Source organism: Triticum urartu, chromosome 3, assembly GCF_003073215.2.
Source record: "Triticum urartu cultivar G1812 chromosome 3, Tu2.1, whole genome shotgun sequence".
NCBI classification, from domain to species: Eukaryota; Viridiplantae; Streptophyta; class Magnoliopsida; order Poales; family Poaceae; genus Triticum; species Triticum urartu.
Genome location: NC_053024.1, coordinates 464,445,922 through 464,470,350, shown reverse-complemented (window position 1 = coordinate 464,470,350; position 24,429 = coordinate 464,445,922). Strand labels below are relative to the sequence as shown.

Below are 24,429 nucleotides of genomic sequence, written 5' to 3'. Positions count from 1 at the left end.
ATTGCTCAACATTAATTTGTTTACCCACCATATGATTTCTTTCAAGAGAGAAGTCTCTAGTGAAAACTATGGCCCCTGGGTCTATCTTTTATCATATTATTTTCAGATCTATAAAACCAAAAATACCTTGCTGCAATTTATTTACTTTTATTTTATTTAGCACTTTTACTTATCTTTTATATCTATCACTATCAGATCCCATCCATGCAAGTAACCGTGAAGGGATTGACAACCTTTTATCGCGTTGGGTGCAAGTATTTGTTTGTTTGTGTAGGTGCAATCATTGGGACTTGTTTGTTCTCCTACTGGATTGATACTTTGATTCTCAACTGAGAGAAATACTTATCTCCACTTTGCTGCATCACCCTTTCTTCTTCAAGGGAAAAACCAGAGCAAACTCAAGAAGTAGCATGCATCCACCCTGTTCTGGTTCGATCACTAGGCTAGGGATACCCCCTTCGCGGCCCGCTTCCCGGATCTGTTCTCCATCACGGTGGAACCTAGGATCTCTGTCGAGGTGGTCCTTATTGACTTAGGGTACCTTGCGGTCCGGCTGTCGGATATAATTGCCTGGCATGAACTCCTTGACTGCATCGCCTTTGCACGAGCTAGACGTCGAGCAGACGATCGACCGCATCTCATGGCGTCTTGAATCTTCGGGCAGCTTCTCCATGAAGTCCATACCGGGCCATCGTCCCCTCGTCGGGACCTGCGCCCTTAGTGATGATATGGTCGATCAGGCCCCTCCCCGTGAAGATCAGGATCTTCTTATGGCAATGGATCCGGGGCCGCATCCCTTCCGACATGGAGGTGCTCAAGCGGAGACTCGAACCACATCTTCTTTTCCCGTGTGTTCGCCCAGTTCCTGTGGAGTTGCTTCTGCGAGGTGGTTGGTGGTCAATGGTGCAACACCAACTTCCCGGAACTCTTCGCTGAGCTTCAGACCTTACCCCGAACGGGCCGCCATATTAGGTGGCTGGCCATTGGGGTCGTTGCATGGACGCTTTGGATAGTTCGAAATAAGCTTGTGATCCAGCATGTCCCTCTGCGACGTGCGTCCGACGCGGTGTTCAAAATGTGTGGCTATTTGCAACTCAGGTGGCCGCTTAGCTGCCCTCAGGACCAGGACACCATCAACATCATCATTGTTGACCTTCGCTCGATGGCTCTTCGTTTGGCGCCGCTGCTTCCTCCACCACCACCAGAGCCGGATTAGCTTCTTCGTCTGCGGCGCGTCCGCCTTTTTATTTTAAGGGCTTGTTGAGCTGTGCCCTCAAGCAGTACCTTATCCTACCTCGTACTTTGTGTTGTGTTACCTTATGTGTGTGTGCTCTCTGTTGAACTTTGTGGCCGTGGTGGTTTGCTTTATATATAAAAGTGGGGTGAAAATCTTTTTCGGTGGAGTGGAAACTTAACTTTTCATGGACATCACAATAGCTTCTATATGATTATCCTACAAACTAATTTGGGAAATCAATTGCTTTGAGATAATCAAATTGATTGCACAAATTAGTTTCACCCACATAACAACTTATCAAAACTGTGAACGCGAGTCAATGAATCATGTTTTCGAAGATTAATACTATAATTCTATGCCTATATTTATATAAAAACTTGAAAATCATGTTTTGTCGAGTTTTTCCTGGGCTACGGGCCGGGCTGTGGTCTGGAAAGTGAGTCCTAAGCCCGGTCCAGACATCAAGCTTCAGGCCAGGCGTGTCGGGCCGGGCCGCCCATGCCTAGGTAGCGGCGGACGAGCGGATTCGTGGGACATCTGTAAAAATATTTATAGAACTGGCTGACTTTTAACAGACTTGTTCCAGCCGTAAAAATGTGAAATACTGTAAAACCGTGGAAATTATATGGTCCGGGCGAGGATATAGGGGATGTGCTAGAGTTGCTCTAATCCTCCGTCGTCGCCATTGACATTCCGAACTCACAGGCTCAAAAAAGTTCATTTTGTTTTGTTTTGACAGGGCGTCTTGCAAAATGCAAAATTCGCAGGAAGAGCCATTGCATTGCATCACCCGCTCCCTGGCCTTAGCCGCACTGACAGACGAGCCCAGAAAAACATGGGACCCACCTATCAGTAACTGTAAATCTGTGCCTGAGACTGACATCAGTTGCCCTCCCCGTAACCCTCCCCTCGACTGGCCGCGCCGCCGTACCCACAGCCGTCTGGACTCTGGAGGCTGAGCGAGCGAGACCCCCAAAACCCTCGCTTAGCACGCGGTCTGCGATCGCTCCCCCCTCCCCCAAGATGCCTCCGTCGATGCCGAAGCGGCGGCGCGGCGTTGCCGCCTCACCCCGCTGCCGGAAGAAGCAGAAACGCCTCGACGCCATCTGCGACGTCGCGCCGACGCCTCCCCCGGGGGGCGGCGGCGAGGATTCCGACCCGGAGTCCGTCCGCCGGAGCACGCGGTCACGCCGCGCGCCGGTCACGCTCGACACCTCGCCGGCCCCCTCGCCCCGCCGCATGAGGCCCCGCCGCGGCGGGGGCGTGGCCGGGTCCAGTGGGAGCCCACGGAGGGGAGGCAAGGGTAGGGCACGGGGCCAGGCGGTTGCCCGAGTAGTGGACGGCGAGGAGGATGAGGAGGACGGCGGGGGAAATGCGGCGTGGCGCTCGCGGCTGCGGGATAGGGCAAAGGGGAAGGCCGGGGCGGGGAGGCGAGTGAGGACCCTGTGGTTCCAAGATGAAGACGAAGTTGAGGAGGGGATTAAGGAAGAGGGGGGCGAGGAGAGCGGAGGTTTGTCATCGCGTGGGAGGGAAATCAGAGATGGGGAGATCAATTTAACCATCGATGTTAGTGTACAAACTCACGAGGCTGTTGAGGGTGTCACTGTAGTAGAAGAGGAAGGTGAGGAAAAAGGAGCAGGGGAGGAAGGTGATGAGTATGACGAGGAGGAAGAAGCAATTGGTGCGGGAACTGATCTAGACGAAGGCAACATGGAGGAAATGGGGGAGGAGGATAGTTTGCAGGGTGAAGAGAAACCTGAACAGTTGGATTCACCTGTACTAGAAGGAGAAAATGGTGATGAGAATACTGATGAGGTTGAGTTCGGCAATTTAGGGGGGAATGAGCAGCTCTATGTGCACCATGGGCAGATTGCAGCGAGCAACCTTCCTGATGAGCAGCCAATGGAACTTGATGGTCCTGATGAGCAAGTGGAAGAGGTCCAGCAGGATGAACAGATGGATGCCCCAAATATAGTGTTGCCTGAGGAGGCTCTGAACGAGAGAGTCGGAAAATCTCTAGTTTCAGATGAAAAACGAGGAGTTGTAGATGTTAAAGAAGGAAGGAGGTGTGGGCTATGTGGAGGAGGGACTGATGGGAGACCACCCAAGATTGCACTGCATGATACTGCTGACAGCGAGAATGAAGCCTATGAGGGTGCCATGCCTTCAGAGGAGCCCAACTATGATATATGGGATGGGTTCAGTGACGATCCTGGATGGCTCGGAAGGTTACTGGGTCCAATACATGATAGATTTGGGATTGCCCGTGTCTGGGTTCATCAGAATTGTGCAGTTTGGAGTCCTGAGGTCAGTTCCTGCAATGCGTTTCAAATTCTTATGTGTTTGTTTGAATGTGTATGTTGAGTTACTTCTTTCTTCTGTTGCTTATTATTGCTGTTCTTTAGCTCTATTTAAAAAAAAGGAAGGCATGTAGCAATGTCCTAGGTTGTGGGTTTGTACATCCACCTTCTCATGGCCTCACCCAAGTTAGTTAGGCTCACTTCCTCAATAACCCCCTCTTTATCACCATGATTGTATTTCCTGAAAATAGTATGTTCCACTGCATGGTTAACTGGTTATGGATCAGCATTGGTTGCTGTGGATTACTTACTGAATTCCAATAGAATGTATTGGCAATAAAAACAGTTGAATGCATCCATATACACCATGTTAGTGATGCTGAGATTTTTTTTTTGGTGTTAAATTTTAGGTTTACTTTGCTGGTTTGGGGTGCCTAAAAAATGTAAGGGCAGCACTTTGCCGTGGAAGGCTTCTGAAGTGCAGTCGGTGTGGCAGACCTGGAGCAACTATTGGGTGCCGTGTCGACCGGTGTCCAAAAACCTACCATTTGGTAATTACTTTATGCTTAGGCTGCGCTTCATCATTCTATTATTTCTCTTTAATATGTATTATTCATCTCTCCATCTCTATTCTGTAGCCTTGTAGTCGAACAGAAGCCTGCATATTTGATCACCGGAAGTTTCTTATAACTTGTAATGATCATCGACATCTCTTCCAACCTCAAGGAGATAAATATGCTGAACTACTCAGGAAGATGAAGGTAAAGAAGATGAAGGCCAATATCAGAAAGTTGTCACATGATGCATGGAGAAAGGATATAGAGGCTGAAGAGAAATGGTTAGAGAACTGTGGGGAAGATGAAGAGTTCTTGAAACGTGAGGGGAAGAGGCTAAACAGAGATCTTTTGAGGATTGCACCTGTTTACATAGGAGGTTCTTCTGAAAATGACAAGGCGTACCGTGGTTGGGAATCTGTTGCTGGGCTTAGTGATGTTATTCAGAGCATGAAAGAAGTGGTGATACTCCCTCTTCTATATCCTGAATTCTTTAGCTCTTTAGGTCTTACACCACCAAGAGGTGTTCTGCTGCATGGTCATCCTGGTACTGGTAAAACACTTGTTGTACGGGCACTAATAGGGGCATGCTCTCAGGGTAACAGAAGGATTGCTTATTTTGCTCGAAAAGGTGCTGATTGTTTGGGCAAGTATGTTGGGGATGCTGAGAGGCAGTTAAGACTTCTATTCCAGGTAGCTGAAAAATGCCAACCTTCTATCATATTTTTTGATGAGATGGATGGTTTAGCACCTTGTAGATCCAGACAACAAGACCAGACGCACAATTCAGTTGTAGCGACTTTGCTCTCGTTACTTGATGGCTTGAAATCACGTGGCTCCGTTATAGTAATAGGGGCTACTAATCGTCCTGATGCTATAGACCCTGCACTTAGGAGACCAGGAAGGTTTGATCGTGAGATATACTTCCCGCTCCCCACCCTAGAGGCTAGGTCTGCCATTCTTTCGTTACACACAAAAAACTGGCCTAGTCCTATTTCAGGCACATTCCTCTCAGCTGTTGCAAGCCAAACTATTGGATACGCTGGTGCTGATTTGCAGGCAATTTGTACCCAAGCTGCATTAAATGCTCTGAAAAGGACTTGCCCATTGCAAGATATCTTACGCTTTGCTGAGAAAGGAACTGAACATGGACGACTTCCTCTACCATCAATCGACGTGGAGGAAAGGGATTGGCTGTCTGCTCTTGCAGCAGCTCCCCCACCCTGTTCACAAAGGGAAGCAGGGATTGCTGCAAATGATCTAGTTTCCGCTCCTATTGATTCCTATCTTTTACCATGCCTTCTTAAACCATTACTTCATCTCCTTATTTCCCTCTGTTTGGATGAACGGATCTGGTTACCTTCGTCTCTTCTGAAGGCATCTTCCTCTATAAAGGAAGTGGTGTTTTCGTCTATGGAAAAGAACAATGTACCTCACACTTTCTGGTCTTCCTATCTTCCCTCTTTGATACAGCAGAAAGATATTGGAAAAAAAATTGTATCAATCTTGTCAAGCTATGGTCTTACAGCATCTCAACTAGGAAATCATGGTTCAATGTTGTTAAGTCAAAACAAACAACATGAGAAGTTCGATGACCGCAGGTTGAGTTCCACCTGTTCTCTGAACAAAGGAGGGTTAGCATATAAGTTAACAGGTTTTCGAGCTTTAGTTGCTGGAGCACCCAGATCAGGCCAACAACATCTAGTCCGTTGCCTTCTTCATGGTTTTGTGGGTCAGACTGTAATACACAAGCTTGATCTTGCAACTATGGCACAGGAGGGAAATGGTGACATCCTTAATGGATTGACACAAATTCTGTGTAAGTTACTTTTATTTCCATTTAGTTCTGAAATGTTGACTAAGAAATTACCAGTTAACTTTTCGTCTGTATTTTTGCTGTATCTTGAGTGTTAATGTTCTTTGCCTGTGTATTTTATTTTTCATTTTGTACTGTCTATATGCATGTAACAGAGGCTGGGGATGAATAAAATCTCCACCATCTAAAAAAGGTGACTCGTGAGTATGTGAAATTAATGCTCACTCAGGAGTTATCTGTATAAGAATCGATGATAAGTCAACAACTTCCTTTAGGCTTAAATTTGTTAACTTTGCAAGCAGATTCTGTCATTATGAACTTTTCATGGTGCTACTGTTGCTGGCTGCACAGTAACTGTAGCAGCATAGAGAACACTGCCATTTTCTGCCATGACTTTGGATTAGTATTCTCTGCAGTTATAACGCAACAACATACTCTGTCTTGTCTAAACAGGTTTGGATGTTACTTAGAAAGTAGGAGCTTTCCTGGATGTAACCTTCAGTCATGTATTCAGGAGTCTATTTAAATAGACAAATACATTATAGAGAACTATCTTATTGGGCTTTACTGATGTGCATGCGCTAATCTTATCTGATATGGGCAGCCAGTCATCCACAACCAACCGACTTTTCGCAAGCACTGTGCAGTTGACACGTAGTAAAAACAAAAAACTTGTTTTATCAAGAAAATTAGCTATATGAAGATAGTCATGCACCTGGTGTTGGATCTTTCCACTGATCAAAGTTGCATTTTCCTGTGAAGTGTTCATCACATATTAGAAAGCGAGTTGAGTATGTAGCTAATATGTATCTACATTGGACAATTCAAGTTGTTTTATCCATTTGAGGTTGAATTCATTTCAGTTGAGCTGCACATTGCCAAGTTACTGAATATATGCACTGAAGATTGATGCACCATAGCAATGATGATTCTTTATAGATTGAATTTAATTCCAAGTTGCCAACCCATATCTGGCCTGATGTAAATTAGCAGACTTAGTTTAGCTGAACCATTATCCTCTTTTGGCCACATCATGTGAGTTTAGAAGCCATTGTCACACTATCCAAATTCCAAAGGCAATCAATGTAATGTTGTTTCAGTAACTTATGTTCCTGGAGGAGAGTGCCTTTATGGTTTTATATATAGGTAAACTATGTTATGCCTGATTCCTCTTTTAGTTGATGTCCAATGATCTATTGACTATCCATCTAGTACTCTATTAGTATCTTTCATTTGTTTCCAATGGATATAAGTGAGTAACCATAGTTTGTTTTTGCTTTTCCTTGACCAGTGAAAGGCCTACACCTTGGAAGGTGCATAATCTACATGCCTAGAATTGATCTGTGGGCAGTCAACACGGTCCATGAACAGGAAACAGAAGATCATGGGCACAACATGGGTACAAGCAAGTTGGCCTCCTCGCCAGTTGAAAGCATGCCAAAATGTTCAGAAGTTTGGAATACTTTGGTTGATCAGATGGGTTCATTATCAGCATCTGTATCCATAAGTGTTCTGGTAAGCTTCATCTCCACTCTTCATGCCATATTTCTTTTGACTTCCTTTTTGCTTGAGATTTTCTGTATATATGTATGCATTTCGTGCTGTCCTCCATAAAATGTCACAAAGGAATGTGCATGGTAAGTTCATGGCTAAAATACTGCATTTAAGTTCATTAACATGATGAGTACGCCTCTGAGGATTTCTAGTCATGCAATGTTATCACCTTGTTTGCATTTCTTTCTATATGATAATCTAAACTAAAAACAACTAAAACTGTTATTAAGAAAAGGATATTTTGTATTTATCTTTGTTAAATCATGCTTTGGGCCTTACAACACAAACTTAAAATGACATAAAGGTTGTGATCAGTCCATGCTGCAACATATAGTTAGTTGAGAGAATCTTTACCAATCATTGTAAAATATTTCTGCTATGGCTCTTAGTTGGTTACTGAGCATATCTGGAATTAATAAACAAAACCGTAACCTAAAAGCCACTGCATTGCCAAACTAACCCCAAATTTGCTCTAGAAGTTAGTAGCAAGTAGTTCGTAGCTGGGAGTGATTGCTCAAATTCAATTGTGCAACATTGTATAGCAGTAGTTCGCCCACGGATCTTAATAGCAACAATAGTGATGTGCTCAGTTATGTATTTGTTATTTGGTCTGTTTGTGCAAATGATAAAGAGCTGGTTGGTTCATTTGTTACTGCCTTGCTGGTTAATCTTTCATCTCATATTCATGTTGAACACGGTGAATGTTTTCACCATTGGCGATTGCCCATTACTATTTAGACTTGAGATTTAGTGGTAATTAGCTGACCTGATTATATATAAATGGGATATGTAGCTGATACTTCACTTACAGGCCACTAGTGAGCTGAAGTTCCAAGATCTTCCATGCGGAGTAAAGCATTTCTTCAGCACACATGTTGTAGATCAATGTCTTAGTTCTTCAGAACACACTGTACCAAGATTCTCTGTGAATGTTGACAGCTCTATTAGCTGGGACGAGGTGCTCGATTCATGCGCTTTGCGGTTATCACATGACTTAATTCAGCATCATGTTCAATTATTGCATGACAGAGCTCATAACAGTCGTGATGATCAGAAAGAAGTCTTTTCTCCCATGGAAATTAGTGCACCAGATAAATCAAAATCCTGTGAGAACCAGGAATCCATCATATTGGCGAAGTCTTCTTTGTATGTTGACAAACGGCCCTCATATCCTACAAAGCTGGCCACATGCAGTGTTCAGCTACAGCCATCAGCATCTGATGTGAAAGATAGAGAGGAAGATCCTGAGGAACTTGATTTTCACGAGAGTGTCTCAAGAAATCCTTCTAGTAGAACTATGAAGGGCAATGAAGCACTTTCTATTATTGCCTTCGGAATTCAGATACTGCAGCACCCGCAGTTCTCTAAACTCTGTTGGGTTACCTCAAAACTGCGGGAAGGCCCCTGCACTGATATAAATGGACCATGGAAAGGCTGGCCGTTTAATTCCTGTTTATTACATAGCAGTACCTCATCCAATAAATCATTATCTGAAGGACACAGTGTTGTTAAGGGCAAGGAGAAGTCCCTTTGTGTGAGAGGGTTGGTTGCTGTTGGTTTATTAGCATATAGAGGTGTCTATGAATCTGTTATGGAAGTCTGTGCTGAGGTGAGAAAGGTCTTGGAACTGTTAGTTGAGCAGATCCGAATTAAAATTTTGGAAAAGAAAAGTCGATATCGGTACTTCCATATTCTATCTCAAGTAGCATATCTGGATGACATCGTGAACAGCTGGGCGTACACCTTCCAAAGGTATGCCTGACGAATCAGTCTTATGTTTCTATTGATTGCTAGTATTGTTTCTTTCTTAAGTCAGGTGTGCTAGGCCAGCAAGATCATGTTGGTACTTAATATTGCTGATCCTGTGACGAATTTTACTGACCTTTTGTTTTCTTCCTTTTGCTTTCATCTACAGATTACATCCTGACACTAGGACAAGAGCATTAGGTACAAAGACAGCAAGTCTAGGAAAGTCATGCACAAGAGAGTGTGAAAGTACCAGTTACGCTACAGAAAGCAATGTACTGGCTGGTCCTGTTGGCGGCTCTACCGAGGTCCAAGACAATTCAGCCCAACAGTCACACGACCATCTGGTTGGCCCTGCTTCCTGTCCTAGTGAGATGCATGACAAGGCAGTCCAAGGTCCAGACCAACTTGAAATTCATAGTGTGGTCTGCAACATTGGTAATGATCATTTGACATCTATATCCAGGATGGATGCAGTGGAACAAGATCTTGTCTGTTCTGCTTCACCCGATGCGCCCAAAAGTGCTCTTACACCTGCAGATCCAGTAATAAATGATGGAGGATCTGATGGAGTAAACAACGGCTGGAAAATGTCCAGAGTAACCAATGGTAAAGAAAAATGCAAGCCAGATATTCAAAGATCTGAAAGCCTCTCTGAATCTGTTGAAGATTTCAATAATATGCAAAGGGCAGAAAATTCAAGTGCATGCCCAGCTGCTATGGACAATGTAGAAGTACCAAAGAAGACGATGTCTTCTGAATCTCATGGCAGTGGTAATGAGTTGCATACCAGCTTTCCTCTTAATGATGTTGGGTCAGGTCATCCGATTAATGGTCAAGTGCAAGATAGCATAAATAATCTCTCAGTTCCAAAATCTTCATGTCTATATGAATGTTGCTCCACATGCTTCCATGCTGTTTATAAGGTGTCTCATGATATTCTTTCAAATTCAGTATGGCCTAATAAGCATTGCTTAACCGTTGATGATATGCATGACATTCTCTCATCTTGCTCACTGAAACTACTAGCAACAGTTAGAACATGGCACAGCTCTCAAGGTGTAGTTGGCTGTAAAGAAGAAATTGGAAAAAAGCGTTATCTGCAAATCATCTCAGAGCATTGTGTTTGTCAGGGTGATGTTAGTTTTGTTTCAAGGGATTGTACATGTCACTTGGAAAGCAGTGCAGAGGCCGAAGCCAGTAATAAGGAGAGGCATTCTCTATGTGGACAATCATTAAGTTTTTTCTTTAAGGATGGTGTTTTGATGCCACAAGATCTCACTGCAGGGACCACACTTCATTGCAGCTTTAAAACACTATGTGTTTGCTCTCTACCTGGAACGATTTCTATGCTCATTCAGATCCCCAGTTGATGTGATCATGCGGGCAGATAAAAATACAATGTGTTGTCCAATGCTAAAGATGCCGCGGTTTAGGATTTTTGCTCTGAGCTGACCCACTTCCAGTTCTGTACATACCAAAAGATTAGCAAGTCTTCTGTTTCTCATCCTCGATGCAACTTCACGCTAGCCTTCTGCAAATAAATCTCCTTTATCGGTTATGGTTGGCAGGGGAATGCGGGCTTGCGTTGTCGTTGTGGGATATGGATTGGTTGAAGAGAAGTGGAGCAATTGATCTTCTGTTAATTAAGTGCCTCTGTTGTAGACAAGGACTGCTGTTACTGATGCTGGAATCTGTAGAACTAGATGAATGATGATGCCTTCTCAAATCTCATTGTATTATGTATTACAACTCAATTAAATGATCAAGATGAAACAAGGGTGACAAATATTAGCAGGTTTGGGTGTTACATTCAGACTGCTCACCGATTCGCTGGTATGCTTTGTAATGAGCAAATAGCTTTCAGCATGATAGTTCTGTATAATTGTGAGTCTGTTGTTATCCTGACATGAGTGAAATTAAGAGTGCTGTTTTTCGTTATTCCAGTGGAGTTAATGTTTGGCAACAGAAATAATTACTAACATTATCTGTTGATTGGTGATGACTATAACACTATATTTAACAACATAGAGAAAGCAGTGAACCTTAGCTGTCAGTAAGAAACTCTACCAGATGTTCTTTGATGGAAACAATGACTGATGGGTTAGAATCCCATAGGCAACCTTTATATGCAATGGTTAGGTTGCAATATCAGGCCAAGTGTGAATACTGCCACCGTGCCAGTTACCTGCCATATCAATGCAGTACATTGATTGTGTCAGGGGTTATACCTGACCATGGCTTAGGGCAACTCCAACGCATGACCCTAAATGGTCCGGCCGCGTCCGTTTGGGGTTAAACAGACAGAAAAGGCGGCCCAACGCGCGGGAGCAAACGGACGAATGTCTGTTTTCGGTCCGCTTTCGACCCATTCCCGACCCAAATTTTGGCCGCGCTTGCGTCGAAATGGATAGCGCGTGGACAGGCGGGACGCGTGCCCTTGTCCTCCCCTGGCCCGCCCGTCGGAGACACACCCCGCCTGCTTTTCCTCCAATTCGCCCAAAACCCTCCCGTGCCCCCCCTCTCCCTTCCCTCCTCCATGGCCGGCACCCCGATGAATCTCGGCGACCCGGCCACGGCCGCATGCCCTTCGGCGAAGAAGGCTCCCAAGAAGCCGCGGTCGGAGCTCACACCGGTGGAGCTCACCAAGCTCGATGCCGAATCAACCAAGAGGAGGAACTGGTTGCCAAAGGTGGCGAAGAAGAAAGCTGCTGCCGGCTACGCCGCCAAGTCACGAGCCGCGCAGCACCAGGACGACGCCGACGACAAGGAGTCCATCGTCGCCAAGGCGCACGCCCTCTTCATGTTAGGGTTGTGTCGGCCCTCGCTGGCCATTCTCTCGGTCGTTGCCATGGCCGCGGCTAGCACAGGCTCGTCGACCGTTCGTCCTTCGCAGTACCGGTCCCCGAGCTCGTCCGTCACGCCGGAGACGCCCGTGTATCGTGTGCCGCCACTGCATGGCCATGGCCAGACCCGGTTCTCCATGTCGCCGGACGGCAGCGTGGTCACGCCGGCCACGCCCGCAGCCCTCATCGACCTCAACGTGACGCCGGGGTACAGCGGCGCTAGCCAGCCATTCGACGGGACGCAAAGGAAGCAGGCCCGGTTGATTCCTACGACCAACATGGCCGGTTGGCCGGCGCCCCTAAGTTGTCGTTGAAATGCCACTGCCGACGCCGATAGTCGATGACCCTGACTACGCCGCATTCATGGAGAACATCATCTTCGAGGGCCGTGGTGAGGCCTTCCACGTCGACGGTCAAGGCCAAGCTTTCGATCCCGCCACGGCCGAAAGCCAGGATGCCCGCGGCCAATATGGTGACACCCAATTCGCCGGCCATGGCAACTCATGGCATGAAGATGATGACATGTATTGTGAAGATGAGGAAGAAGAGGTCGACATTGCGGAGGAGCCCTTGTTTATCGATGAGCTCACCCAAAGGGCCGAAGCACAAAAGAAGAGGCAAAGCATTCACACGGGATCATACACCCAAGAGGGGGTCACTTTAATTTGCGAGAGTTGGATGGAGATAGGCCAAGATCCCATGAAAGGTGCCGAGCAAAAGGATCTGTCTTTTGGATGAGAGTTTACAAAACCTTTCATGAGCGAAGAAGTTTGCCCCCTACCAATTTGCGAGCACCCGCGACATCAACTCAATCCAAAAGAGACGGGGGTTCATTCAACAAGAGTGCAACAAGTATTGTATCACGCTTGAGAGCGTCGAAGCCCATCTCGTGAGTGGCCTAGGCGTCGGTGACTTGGTATGAACCTCTCTTTTTTCATCTTGTGTCCTTTCATCTTGGCACGCCATTTATGTTTCATGCATCTTGTGTCCTCCCATGTTACAATTGTGACCACATCTTTGATTGTGTAGGCATTCCAATCTTTGGAAGCCTTCAAGGCCCGACACAAGAACAAGCCATTTACTCTCACGCATTGTTGGTCGCTTATCAAAGATTGCCCCATGTTCAAAGACCAATATGCCGCTCACAAGGAGGGAAGGCGGCCGGGGCTGAGGAGGGAGACTTGCTCAAGAGGCCGAGGGGCAAGACCAGCTCGAAGGCCGACGAGAAGCGTGATGCGGCTTCCATGGCCTTGCAAGCAACTTTGGAAGGCATGATGAGTCAAAAGGAAGTGAGGGAGGAGAGTAGGAGCAAATGAAGATATACCTAGAGCTCCAAACGAAGAAGCTTGACATGGAGGAGGCCGCGAAGAGGAAGCTTGCATTGAGGAGGCTGCTCAACTGATGAAGCTCAAGATCAAGGTCACCAATGCCGACACCAAAGCAAAAGAGGTGGCACTCGCGATCATGAGTGTCGACAAGAACATGTCACTGGAGAGGAAGGCTTGGTTCGCGAACCGGCAGAAGGAGATGTTTGCCCGAGACAGCCTGAACTAGGTGAGACCTCGGCCGTGGACTATGGCCGTTCATTTTGAAGGCTGGCTGGTGTGCTGGCCACTGGCTTTGTTGCCGGCGCCAAAAACTTGTTCATTTTGAAGGCTGGCTTGTGTGCTGGCCGCTGGCTTTGTTGCTGGCGTCAAAAACATGTTCATTTTGAACGCTGGCTAGTGTGCCGGCCGCTGGCTTTGTTGCCGGCGTGAAACTGGAGGGTGACCATTCTGTAGGCCGCTGGCTTTGTTGCCGGCCGGCATGTACTGGCGTGAACCGCAACCGCGGCCGCTGGCATTAGCTACACCTTTTGTTGCTTTCAAAAATTTGCATGCAGGCGGACCAGATGCGGCCGCGCGTTGGGCGCACGCCCGGCGCATCCACAATCCGGGTGGACACTGCCCCATTGCCACCCCCAAACGGACGAAATCCGGACAAAACGGATGTCCATTTGGCGTCGTGCGTTGGAGTTGCCCTTATCTCTTCGAAGCTAAGAAAGTTCCACTGGGTATTTTTTGTTGGACCAGGGGTAGCTGCGATTTGCGAGGTAGGATATAACTTGCCTACGCTATTAGGATCACTTCATAATTTTGTTAAGTGGACTGATTTCAGACGCTGAATTAGTACTTGTGCAAATACTGGTCAGGATTACTAGCAGCGTGTAGCCATATTTTGGGTCTGGAGACATAAACGAGCCAGATATTATCCAGCTAGTGGCCAGTCTGGTTTGCAGATGGTCTCTTTGAAAACAAATTGAAATTGGGATTTGAATCAAATATAGATTAACAGTGGCCGATGTACTAGAGACACTGACTGGGATAACCAGGGAAGGCAGTAACTACTAACTACATTGTTATTCCTGGATTTTGAATCCTGATTATAACTTATAGCAGACTGCTATTTTTCTTTTCTCCCTGATGCATTCGTGCCTCCTGGTTATATGACTGGGTTTGATAGTGAACTTGCCTGGGCAATATGTCAATTAGACTACTGACTATTTTTCTGTTGGGAACCTTGATTCACAACTGGATAACTACCGTTCTGAATATGCCAGATGGCATGGCTGTGAGGAACTGGTTAGAGATAGATTGGAATGAGAGAATAACTATAGATTAGATTTAGGACCCCAATAGCTGGGGAACGTTCGCTGGGAAGGGTTGGCATTTCCAAACGTTTTTCCTGGCAGTTTAAGTTATGTGAAGATGGCAGTTTCTTCAGAAGAGCATGTCAGTTTATTGTGTAGAAGGCAATTTTTCCAAGAAAACTGCCACCGCTTGATCATGATCCAATGGCTGTAGGGGTGTTCGCTTGGAGCTCCCTCCCAGGGAACATCAGCCAGTTAACATTACCGTAGATTTATTGTTCTTGCTTGATTCTCAAACCTTACATGACATGCACTACTCCCTCTGTACCATAATGTATGACGTTTTAACAGTTCAAATGGTATGGAGGGAGTATAATATTTCCTAACTTGACACCCAGGGTGTTGTACTCTAACTAGGAAACCCTCTAATATGTCCATCTTGTATGTCCTGGAGCCCGATTTGTAGTCGACGAAGACGATGGGTTTGCCAGTCTTCGGGCTTGCCTGGAAATGGCTTCACTTTCTTCATGAACAGACAACTGAATGTGCGAAGAAAGCTCACCACCGGCTTCCTGGCTGCCATGCCAATCTTTGGACGGCGTCTTTTCGTCGAGGACTTATGTCAGCGCATAGCTCAGGAGAAAGACGGCCGTAGAGACCTCCTCGCCCCAAAACTTCGTAGGCATGCTGCTTTGCTTGAGCATGCTGCATGCTGTGGCCACGATGGTTTGATTCCGCCGCTCGCTGACGTCGCTTTGCTGCGGTGAGTGTGACACCTGCGCGGAGTGATGCCTCTACACACCTTGATGTGTGCAATAGTCGTTGAATTCGATCAACATGAACTCACCACCGTAGTCGGTTTGTAGCTCGGAACTTGTTGCTACTTTCTGAGTTCTACAACCTCCTAGAAGCGTTTGATTGCCATCGGCGCTTCGCACATTTTGCTGCCAATAACACCAGCCATTGAAGCGGTTGTGGTCGTAGACAAGGAAGAAACGCTTGCTGTCGGGACCTGCTGGTGGGCTGGGCCAGAGAGGTCGCCATGGACCAAATCCAGAGCACTCTCATGCTCTGCTCTTAATTTTACCTTCGCCAGGAAGCAGGAAAGACGAATGCGGCTGCTTGGTGAGGATGCAGGTGTCACAGAGGTGGTAGGCTTCGAACCATCTATATTGATGTGCCATCTGCAGCTGATGTGGCCGTACCGTTCGTGCCACCGCCAAGGAGTGTCATCCTGACAAGTCGAGAGGCTGTGTGGCATTCCTCGTTGGACCTTGACAAGTGTGCATCAACCCCCTCTTGGTTGCCACCTTTGGGCCTTTCTCGCTCAAACTCTAATATACAACCGTGAACTATGAAACCGTCTATTTTACAACCTTAAACTTTCAAAACCGGACAAGAAACAACCATTGGCTGGTTTTTAACCGTGTCTGACTGGTCAACAGCCCAGTCAGCCGCCATGCCAACCATGCTTCTGAATTTGAGTTTTGTTTCTATTTTTTTCTTTCTTTTTTTGCGAAAGTTGTTTCTATTTTTTTTCTGTTCGGAAAAACTTCTTATACGTTCCCAGATTGAATATAAGGGTAGTGTAGATTTTTGAGATTTTTTTGGAATTTTTCTGGAAACTTTTTTTTGGGCCAAATTTTGTCCCAAATGCTCCTAAATTTGAATTTTTCTTCTAGTTTTCTTTTTCTGTTTGGCAAAACTTCTTGAAACTTTCCCAGATTGGATATTTATGAGAATTTTTTGGAATTTTCCTGGAAACCTTTTTTTTGGCCAAATTTTACCCAAAATGCTCCAGAATTTGAATTTTGCTTGTAGTTTTTTTTCCTGTTCGAAAAAACTTCTTGAAATTTTCCCAGATTGAATACAAGGGCATTGTTCATTTTTTAGATTTTTAAAAATAATTCTGGGCACTTTCATTTTTTGGAAGCATTTAGCCATCAAAATATGGTATAAGTCACTTAGGTCAAGAATTTTGTAAGTCACTTCATATGTTCAAAAGACCAAAATATCCGAAAATGACACATAATTCAAGAAGTTAGGTCTCACACATTACAACATTCTCACACATAGCTTCATGACATCCCTTGCCCCATCTCTGGTAGCCTATACTGCATCGTACCGACATGGTTTATTATGTGCCGCAAAATTACAACAGCCTATACTTCATGGTGTTATATATAGAGTGCAGGATCGGTACAGGGGGGTAAGTCAGTTTGTATAAACCTGGCAGCCCACTAGTGATAGACAGCATTACAAAACAAAGTTTGGCACTGCTAATCTTGGCTTAGTGCCTGAGACTTTACATCATGTTCCCTGGCTACTGGCTTATGAAACTGTAAAGTAAAAGCAACCGGTATGGAAGAACATAATGCACTATTCTATTGCAGATCCATATCTAGAAACTACTACTTGCAGAGCTCAATGAACCGACTTCTAACTCTTTTAGCATTATAAATAATTTATACCAGACACAGTATATCGCAACGCATTATCAAACTAATTGATCCAATTTGAACCGACCATTATCAAAACAGTTATATCATGATGAGTAAAATTGTCATACAAACATAAAAGAAAATACCGCGCTTCACCTAATTCCCCCCTACCAGCCTTGCAGCCTGTGAGGATACCAACCACAATTTGAATAAGGCAATGCAGAAAATCTGGAGAATGGATCTAATCTTCCCAATTCATGACATAAGGTATACACTGCATAGATAATGGCATAGCTGTTTTTTTTTCTCTTCTGATGCCTTGTTCAGCCTGCTTTCATGCTTCTGGTAAGATGCCATCAAAAGTATGCAGGATGATAGTCTTCATCGTCGCATTCCATGAGATTTCTAGCAATTTGATCCATTGTTGGCCTCTTGCTTCTTTCATCAAGGCATGAAATAGCTATCTTCACCATAACTGTTGCTTGCTTGTGATTGAAATGCCCTTTCAGTCTAGCATCCACCATATCCAGGTCAGCCCCATTAGCGAGCATCTGTTTTACCGCCTGAACAAATTGCATGAACCCCATCTCTTCTCCGCCTTCTGTTGCCCCACTGGGAATTTGCATCAAGTCCATCTCATCTTTGTCTGCTGTCACCCCGCTGGAAACCCTACTCCCAGTGACAATCTCTAGAAGCACAACTCCGAAGCTGTAAACATCTACCTTTGCATCGATTGGCAAATTCATCACCCATTCTGGCGCCATATAGCCCGTTGTGCCTCTCATCTGAGTAAAATTTAAGCTAGAACTATCTCTCTCAGAGAGCTTGGATAGTCCAAAGTCTGCTATCTTGGCTTCGAATTCTCGTGTCAGCAGTATATTTTCTGGCTTTACATCACAATGGACAATCCATTCGAGGCATTCGTGATGCAGGTAAGCAAGGCCTCTTGCTGTCCCCAAGGCAATCTTGAACCGTTGACCCCATGAGAGCAGTCTTTCAGTGCCTCTGCCATCAAAAAGGTATCTGTCCAATGACTCATTCTCCACAAACTCGTAGACTAATAACCTGTGTTGGCCTTCTGAGCAAAACCCATACATTCGTACCAAATTCATGTGGTTGATCCTCCCAATGAGAGTTACTTCTGCCCAAAATTCCTCTTCACCTTTTCTAACATCTGTAAGCTTCTTTACCGCCACAACCTTCTTGTCTCCGAGTATTCCTCTGTAAACTACTCCATTGCCACCCTTCCCTAGCTCTTCTTTGAACTTCCCTGTTGCTTCAACCAACTCACGGTACGTAAACCTCCTGAACTGGCTTGTTATCATCTTGTAACCTTCCTCCATGGACTTGGGTATGTTGTGCATTTTGAAAAGGAAGTACCATCCTGTCATGATAAAAAGCAATTCAACTGCCCCTAATATAGCAGCAAAGATGTAGAAGTATGCCCAGCTTATGCTGTCAGAGTTTTGTATGTATGCATCTGCAGACACTACCATAACCTTGGATCTCTCCGGACTGCAGGTAATACCAGGATGATTGGCGGCTGGAGATGTTGAACTGACACTCTTAGGAAGTTTGAAGTAGTTGTCTCCTGGGAAGTATGGATAGACCTGGCCGTTGTAGAGCACATTTTTAGTGTAACATAAACCCTCTCCAGCTTTGTATGTGAAAGATATGCACAGGCAGCTCTCCAAGCAAATCCGCTGGCATTCTTCGAGGGAGATTGACTTGTTGGAAGTGAGATCAAAGCCGTAAAAGTCACCATGAGGAACCTTGACGAATTGAAAATCCTCCTTTGGTTGCCCGCATTGGATGCTGAACGTTGGCGTGCAGCCTCTGTCCCAGTTCTCGGGATCAACCATCTTATATCCTGGAGGACAAGTGCATCTGGGACGGCCTGCTGGTGAGTACTCACAAATTCCATTCTTTCCACACAATCCATGCACATAACAGATCTGCTGTACACCCTGCCCTGTGATACTCCAGTTGCCACTTGATGCATTCAAACTGTACATTCTGAAGTTCCCGTCGTAGTCGATGGTGATCCTTCTCTGGATCCCCAAACCCGAGTCCGAGGCTATCATCTTGAACCCATCGCTCGACAAGAACTTGCCCTCGCGGTCCAGGACCGCGATCTTGCTGCTGTTGAACCGGGTCCGGCCGTTCTGCAGTGCATTGTAATCAGGGCTTGGCCAGTATATGCTTGTGATGTCCGGTCCGTTGTACAGGAGGCGTAGGACGTTGTCATTGTCGAAATAGAGGACATGGTAACTATCGGACTGGGAGACCAACTTGTTTGCTCTCGTCAGACGCTGCGTCGGGAGCAAGGTGTTGGTGGGCAAATCGAAGCTCTGCCATACGGTCTTACCGGCCGAGTCGTTGATTACGAGGTTCCCGGTGTCGAGGAGAGCCACTGTTGTGTGCTTGCCCCAGCTCGTCCTGCTCTCCCATGCCGTGGAGCCATTGACGTCGGTGAGGACCAGGTTGCCCTCACGGTTCAGGGATATCCTGGAGCCCTGGCCGTTCACCGGAGAGCGAGGATTCGCCGTCCAGATGACGGTCTTGTCGGTGGCGTGCGTGAACCAGATGGAGAAGTAGAAGGCGTTGGTGCCGTTCCCGGACGGGTAGAAGCCGCAGGAGAAGGTGGTGTCTGGCGAGACGAGCAGGACTTTCTCACGATCTACTTGCAGAGATGTGCCTGTGCTTATGGTGCTCTGCCATGGGGACACACAGGAGCAGAGCAGAGTGGAGAGCAAGGGAAGAAGAAGGGCTACTGGGTAGAAGAAGAGCCTAGGCATCTTTCTGGTTGTTGGAGGTGATGACAGACAGACAGACAGGGGAGTAGGCTCCTTATGCAGCCTTTGCGGGGCTCTTTCAGTGGGGTTCCTGTCCATCTCGTGACCAGCATTGTGTACTGAGCTACTCCCTCCATTCGGAAATACTTGTGTTAAAAATGGTTGTATTTAAAACTAAAACAATTCTAGATACAACTATTTTTAGGACAAGTATTTCCAAACGGAGGGAGTACTATCCATTTGTTTGTTTATGACCACGGAGGTGATGAGTGCGTCTGCTGGTCTAGGAATCTACGTATACTGTTTTCAGTGTGTGATCTTGAGTAGTAACTTTCTCTGACCCAGAAAACCACTGGCCTGATCTGGACAAGATAGGAAGACTGAGAGTTGCGCTGGCCCTTTGCTTCATCTCCAGCGGCTGTCGTCACGGCGGAAGAGCAGCAATCTCGGTGCGGCGGCGGCGGCTCGGCCTTCTTCGGTATTTTCTTGGCTGGCACGCGTGTGCGTCTGCGTGTCTCTTCCCTTGGCCTGTGCTGGGCTGTAATCCTCTCCCATCCTTGTTCGGTGGATTCGCCGCATGGTGCCACGGTCTACCGAATGCAGGGCTGGCCACTTTTGCCCCAGAGAGAGAAAGGGAAGGTGGAGGCAAGGAATTTACACCAAATATCGCTTTCATATGCGGTCCACATGGGTATCATGAACGCATGAATATCCATCATGTGCTGTTTCTAGGTGACCACTGACTCGGCCATGTCCCTCTCGTTGCGATTACAGTGCTGCTCAATAACTGTGGTCTTTAATTTAGTTAGTCTTCAAGCTTCGCAATTGAATGTCTTCTACAATGGTTGAATCATTGTCATCTGTTCATACATGGCCCCGTGTGGTCATCTCTGATGGCTATCGTGCATCGGTTTGTTATTTCAACCAGATATTCTATGGCTGGATTCCCCTCTAACTTCTTTTATAAATCTGGATCTCTTTTTCTGCGGGTGGCACCCGTATTTGGAGCTAGCTTTGGCTGGCTCGTGGGAACGGCACGGAAAACGCTACGTCCGTGCCTGGCCTAGTTCCCTAAATAAAGGAGTCTCACCTAATAGCGTGGGCATCTCGTCTCGTGGTATGAGTGTCGGTCTGTACTATCTTACTATCTTACCTTTTCTTTAAAAATGGTGTACTATCTTACTTGCGTGGTGCGTATTCCCTTGAAAGAAGTCGTCATGCATATGCCAGCGAAGTTACTAATCGAGTTTGGTTCTTGCACCGCTGCACGAGGGGCTCTGACTTCTTATATGCGGCTAAAGTACCTATAATTCTTTTCTGGTTTTGTCTTTGTAGCTTGTGTCACTTGCTCTGAACATAGCTCGCTAGCTCCTAGATATATACTACATCCGTAAAGAAATGTAAGAGCGTTTATAGATCACTAAAGATATATTTTTGGACCAAAGATTGTAGAACAATTGTTCTACGGTAATTTTTATTAATTAAAATATTTATAAAGGAATGGAAAAAACACACAATTAGCCAACACCAGTTCTAGGGAACTCCATAAATAAATCAAAAGCAGATTTACTTCAAATTGCTCGAAAGCATCTTTGTGCTTGTTCTTTGTCCTCAAAACTATCAACTGTAAACCATTTCTTACTTGAATCCTCCATGACTGATCCAAGGGTGTGATGTTTTTGAAGATTTTGGCGTTTCTCTGCACCCATAAGTTCCAGCAACCCACGATGACAATCTCCATCATGAATTGAGCAGGAAGGTGCTCTACCATTATCCTTAATTCATCTAGCACATTGATGCCCCTTTTCCTGTCCAACATGATAGTATCCTAACAGCTAAGGGAAAATGGACAATCCCAGAAGAGATGAAGAGTAGTTTCCTCATAGTGTGTATCACATAAAGCACATAGGTATCTTTTTTTAGAAAAAGAGGTTAACCCCCAGCCTCTGCATCATTCGATGCACACAACCATTTTATTAAGAAAAGATGTCAAAAGTCTCCTCAAGTGGTTTTAAAAGGTCATGAAGAAACAAATGTCACACGCGGCCAAAAATAAAAAAAGCCACAACCGGCTATAATAGATCAAGATGTCTACACACCTAACCTATTACTGGACCGCCATCCATATCGGTTGTATGTATCCCGTGCAGGCGTTTCCCATCGGTTGCACCCAATAGTCATGTGCGCCCTGTGGTCCGTATGGCTCAGCAAGGACCACGTACCGATCCATGTAGACGCTCTAAAGATGACCTGCAAAAAAATAGTAATGTCTTGTTTGTTAAAGGCTACATCATTCCGACAATTCCATATCGCCTAAAGCAACGCACATGCTCTGACTCTGATTTGTGCAGCTGTCTGAGGTGCCACCCCATTCAGCCAGTCATGAAAAAACTATGATATTGAAGTTGGCGGAGTGATGTTAAAAGCAACATGAATAGTTCTCCAAAGTAATCTAGCAATAGGACATTTAATAAGTAGATGTTCAATTGTTTCATTTTGGTCACAAAAGCAACATCGTTGACTCCCTTCCCAATTGCGTTTGGCTAGATTATCTTTGGTTAAGATTACACCTTTGTGAACAAACCACATAAACACTTTTATTTTCAATGGCACCTTAATTTTCCAGATATGGCCCGACCTTGGGATGTCTCCAGTATTGATTAAATCCGTATACATTGATTTAACCGTGAAAACACCTGACCCCGTTAACTTCCAACTTATCGTGTCATTGGCATCCGAAAGATTAATCTCCATTAACCTACGCATAAGATGCAACCATGTATCCCAACGTGGACCCACAAGTGCCCGTCGAAATTGAATATTAAGTGGAATGGACTGCAACACAGACGCAACGGAAACTTCTTTCCGTTGTGCAATGTGATATAAAACTGGATACTGTAACGCTAATGGAGTGCCCCCTAACCAGGTATCCTCCCAGAATCGAGTTCGTTGCCCATTCCCCACTTTAAATGTCACTCTGTTAAAGAAAGCAACCTTCGTCCTCATAAGTCCTTTCCAAAAAGGTGAGTCCGACGGCTGTGCCGTTACCTGAGCCAAAGACTTAGCGTATAAGTATTTGTTTCTAAGTAATTGCAACCACACTCCCTCAGTCTCCACTGAAAGGCGGTATAACCATTTGCTCAATAAGCACCTATTTTTCACTTCTAAATTCTCAACACCCAATCCACTCTGGTCCTTTGGTCTACAAATCATCTCCCACTTGGCGAGCCTATACTTGGCCTTATTCTCATCAATTTGCCAAAAGAATCTGGATCGGTAGATGTTAATCTTTTTCGTACTCCTACTGGTACTTCAAAGAAAGAGAGGAGGAACATCGGCATGCTCGTCAGCACCGAATTAATAAGAATTAGCCTTCCTCCGTACGATAAAAGTTTGCCTTTCCAGCAACTTAATTTCTTCTCAAACCGATCCTCAATACATTTCCATTCTTTATTAGTGAGTTTGCGATGATGAATTGGTATCCCTAGATACGTAAAGGGAAGCGCACCTAATTCACACCCGAACAACTATTTATATCTTTCTTGCTCCTCCTTGGCGCGTCCAAAGCAGAACAATTCACTCTTATTAAAATTAATCTTGAGGTCGGACATTTGTTCGAATAAGCAAAGAACTAACTTCACGTTCCTTGCTTTCGCGAGGTCATGCTCCATGAAAATAATTGTATCATTTGCGTATTGTAGGATAGATACCCCACCATCAACTAGATGTGGGATAAGACCACCTACATGACCATCTTGTTTCGCTCTGTTAACAAGCACAATCAACATATCAACCACAATATTAAAAAGGATCGGTGACATGGGATCACCCTGTCTTAATCCTTTAAGCATTTGAAAGTAATGACCAATATCGTCATTAACTTTAATACCAACGCTCCCTCCCTGCACAAAGGATTCGACCTGTTTTCTCCAGGCTTCGTCAAATCCTTTCATGCGCAAAACTTGTTGCAAAAAAGGCCACTTGACTTTATCGTAGGCCTTTTTAAAATCCACTTTGAAGATCACGCCATCAAGTTTCTTTGAGTGGATTTCATGAAGGGTCTCATGCAAGACAACCACCCCCTCTAGGATATGTCGTCCTGGCATGAAAGTGGTCTGTGTTGGTTGCACCACACTATGCGCAATCTGTGCCAACCTTCGTGAAAATTTTAAAGCTCACATTGAGCAAACAGATCGACCTGAATTTCTCAATGTGGACCGCTCCCTCCTTCTTTGGCAGCAAAGTAATAGTCCCAAAGTTTAATTTGAAAAGTTGCAGGTGTCCATTAAGGAGATCATTGAACATAGGCATCAAGTCACCTTTAATGATACCCCAGCACTTCTTATAAAATTCCGCTGGAAAACCATTCGGACCAGGAGCTTTGTTGTTTTTCATTTGAGCAATCGCTTCATACACCTCCTTCTCCGAAAAAGGGGCTGTGAGAATCTCATTCTCATCATCTCGAAGTTGAGGTATGTCATCAACTCTGTCCTCATCCAGGTTGACAAAAT

At 45.4% G+C, this 24,429-nt stretch overlaps 2 protein-coding genes across 2 annotated transcripts; one reads left to right on the top strand and one right to left on the bottom strand.

Moving 5' to 3' along the window:
- The first annotated feature begins 2,136 nt into the window (after positions 1–2,136).
- On the top strand, positions 2,137–11,148 carry LOC125544357. The gene is made up of 6 exons (XM_048708014.1): positions 2,137–3,544; positions 3,948–4,088; positions 4,176–5,910; positions 7,199–7,422; positions 8,273–9,213; positions 9,377–11,148. Exons 1-6 carry the CDS (start codon positions 2,261–2,263, stop codon positions 10,578–10,580), a joined length of 5,529 nt encoding a protein of 1,842 aa, XP_048563971.1. The 5' UTR covers positions 2,137–2,260; the 3' UTR covers positions 10,581–11,148.
- A 6,062-nt stretch (positions 11,149–17,210) lies between these two features.
- On the bottom strand, positions 17,211–20,060 carry LOC125544356 (putative receptor protein kinase ZmPK1). Its single transcript, XM_048708013.1, has one exon. It carries the CDS (start codon positions 20,015–20,017, stop codon positions 17,480–17,482), a length of 2,538 nt encoding a protein of 845 aa, XP_048563970.1. The 5' UTR covers positions 20,018–20,060; the 3' UTR covers positions 17,211–17,479.
- Between the last annotated feature and the right edge of the window lie 4,369 nt (positions 20,061–24,429).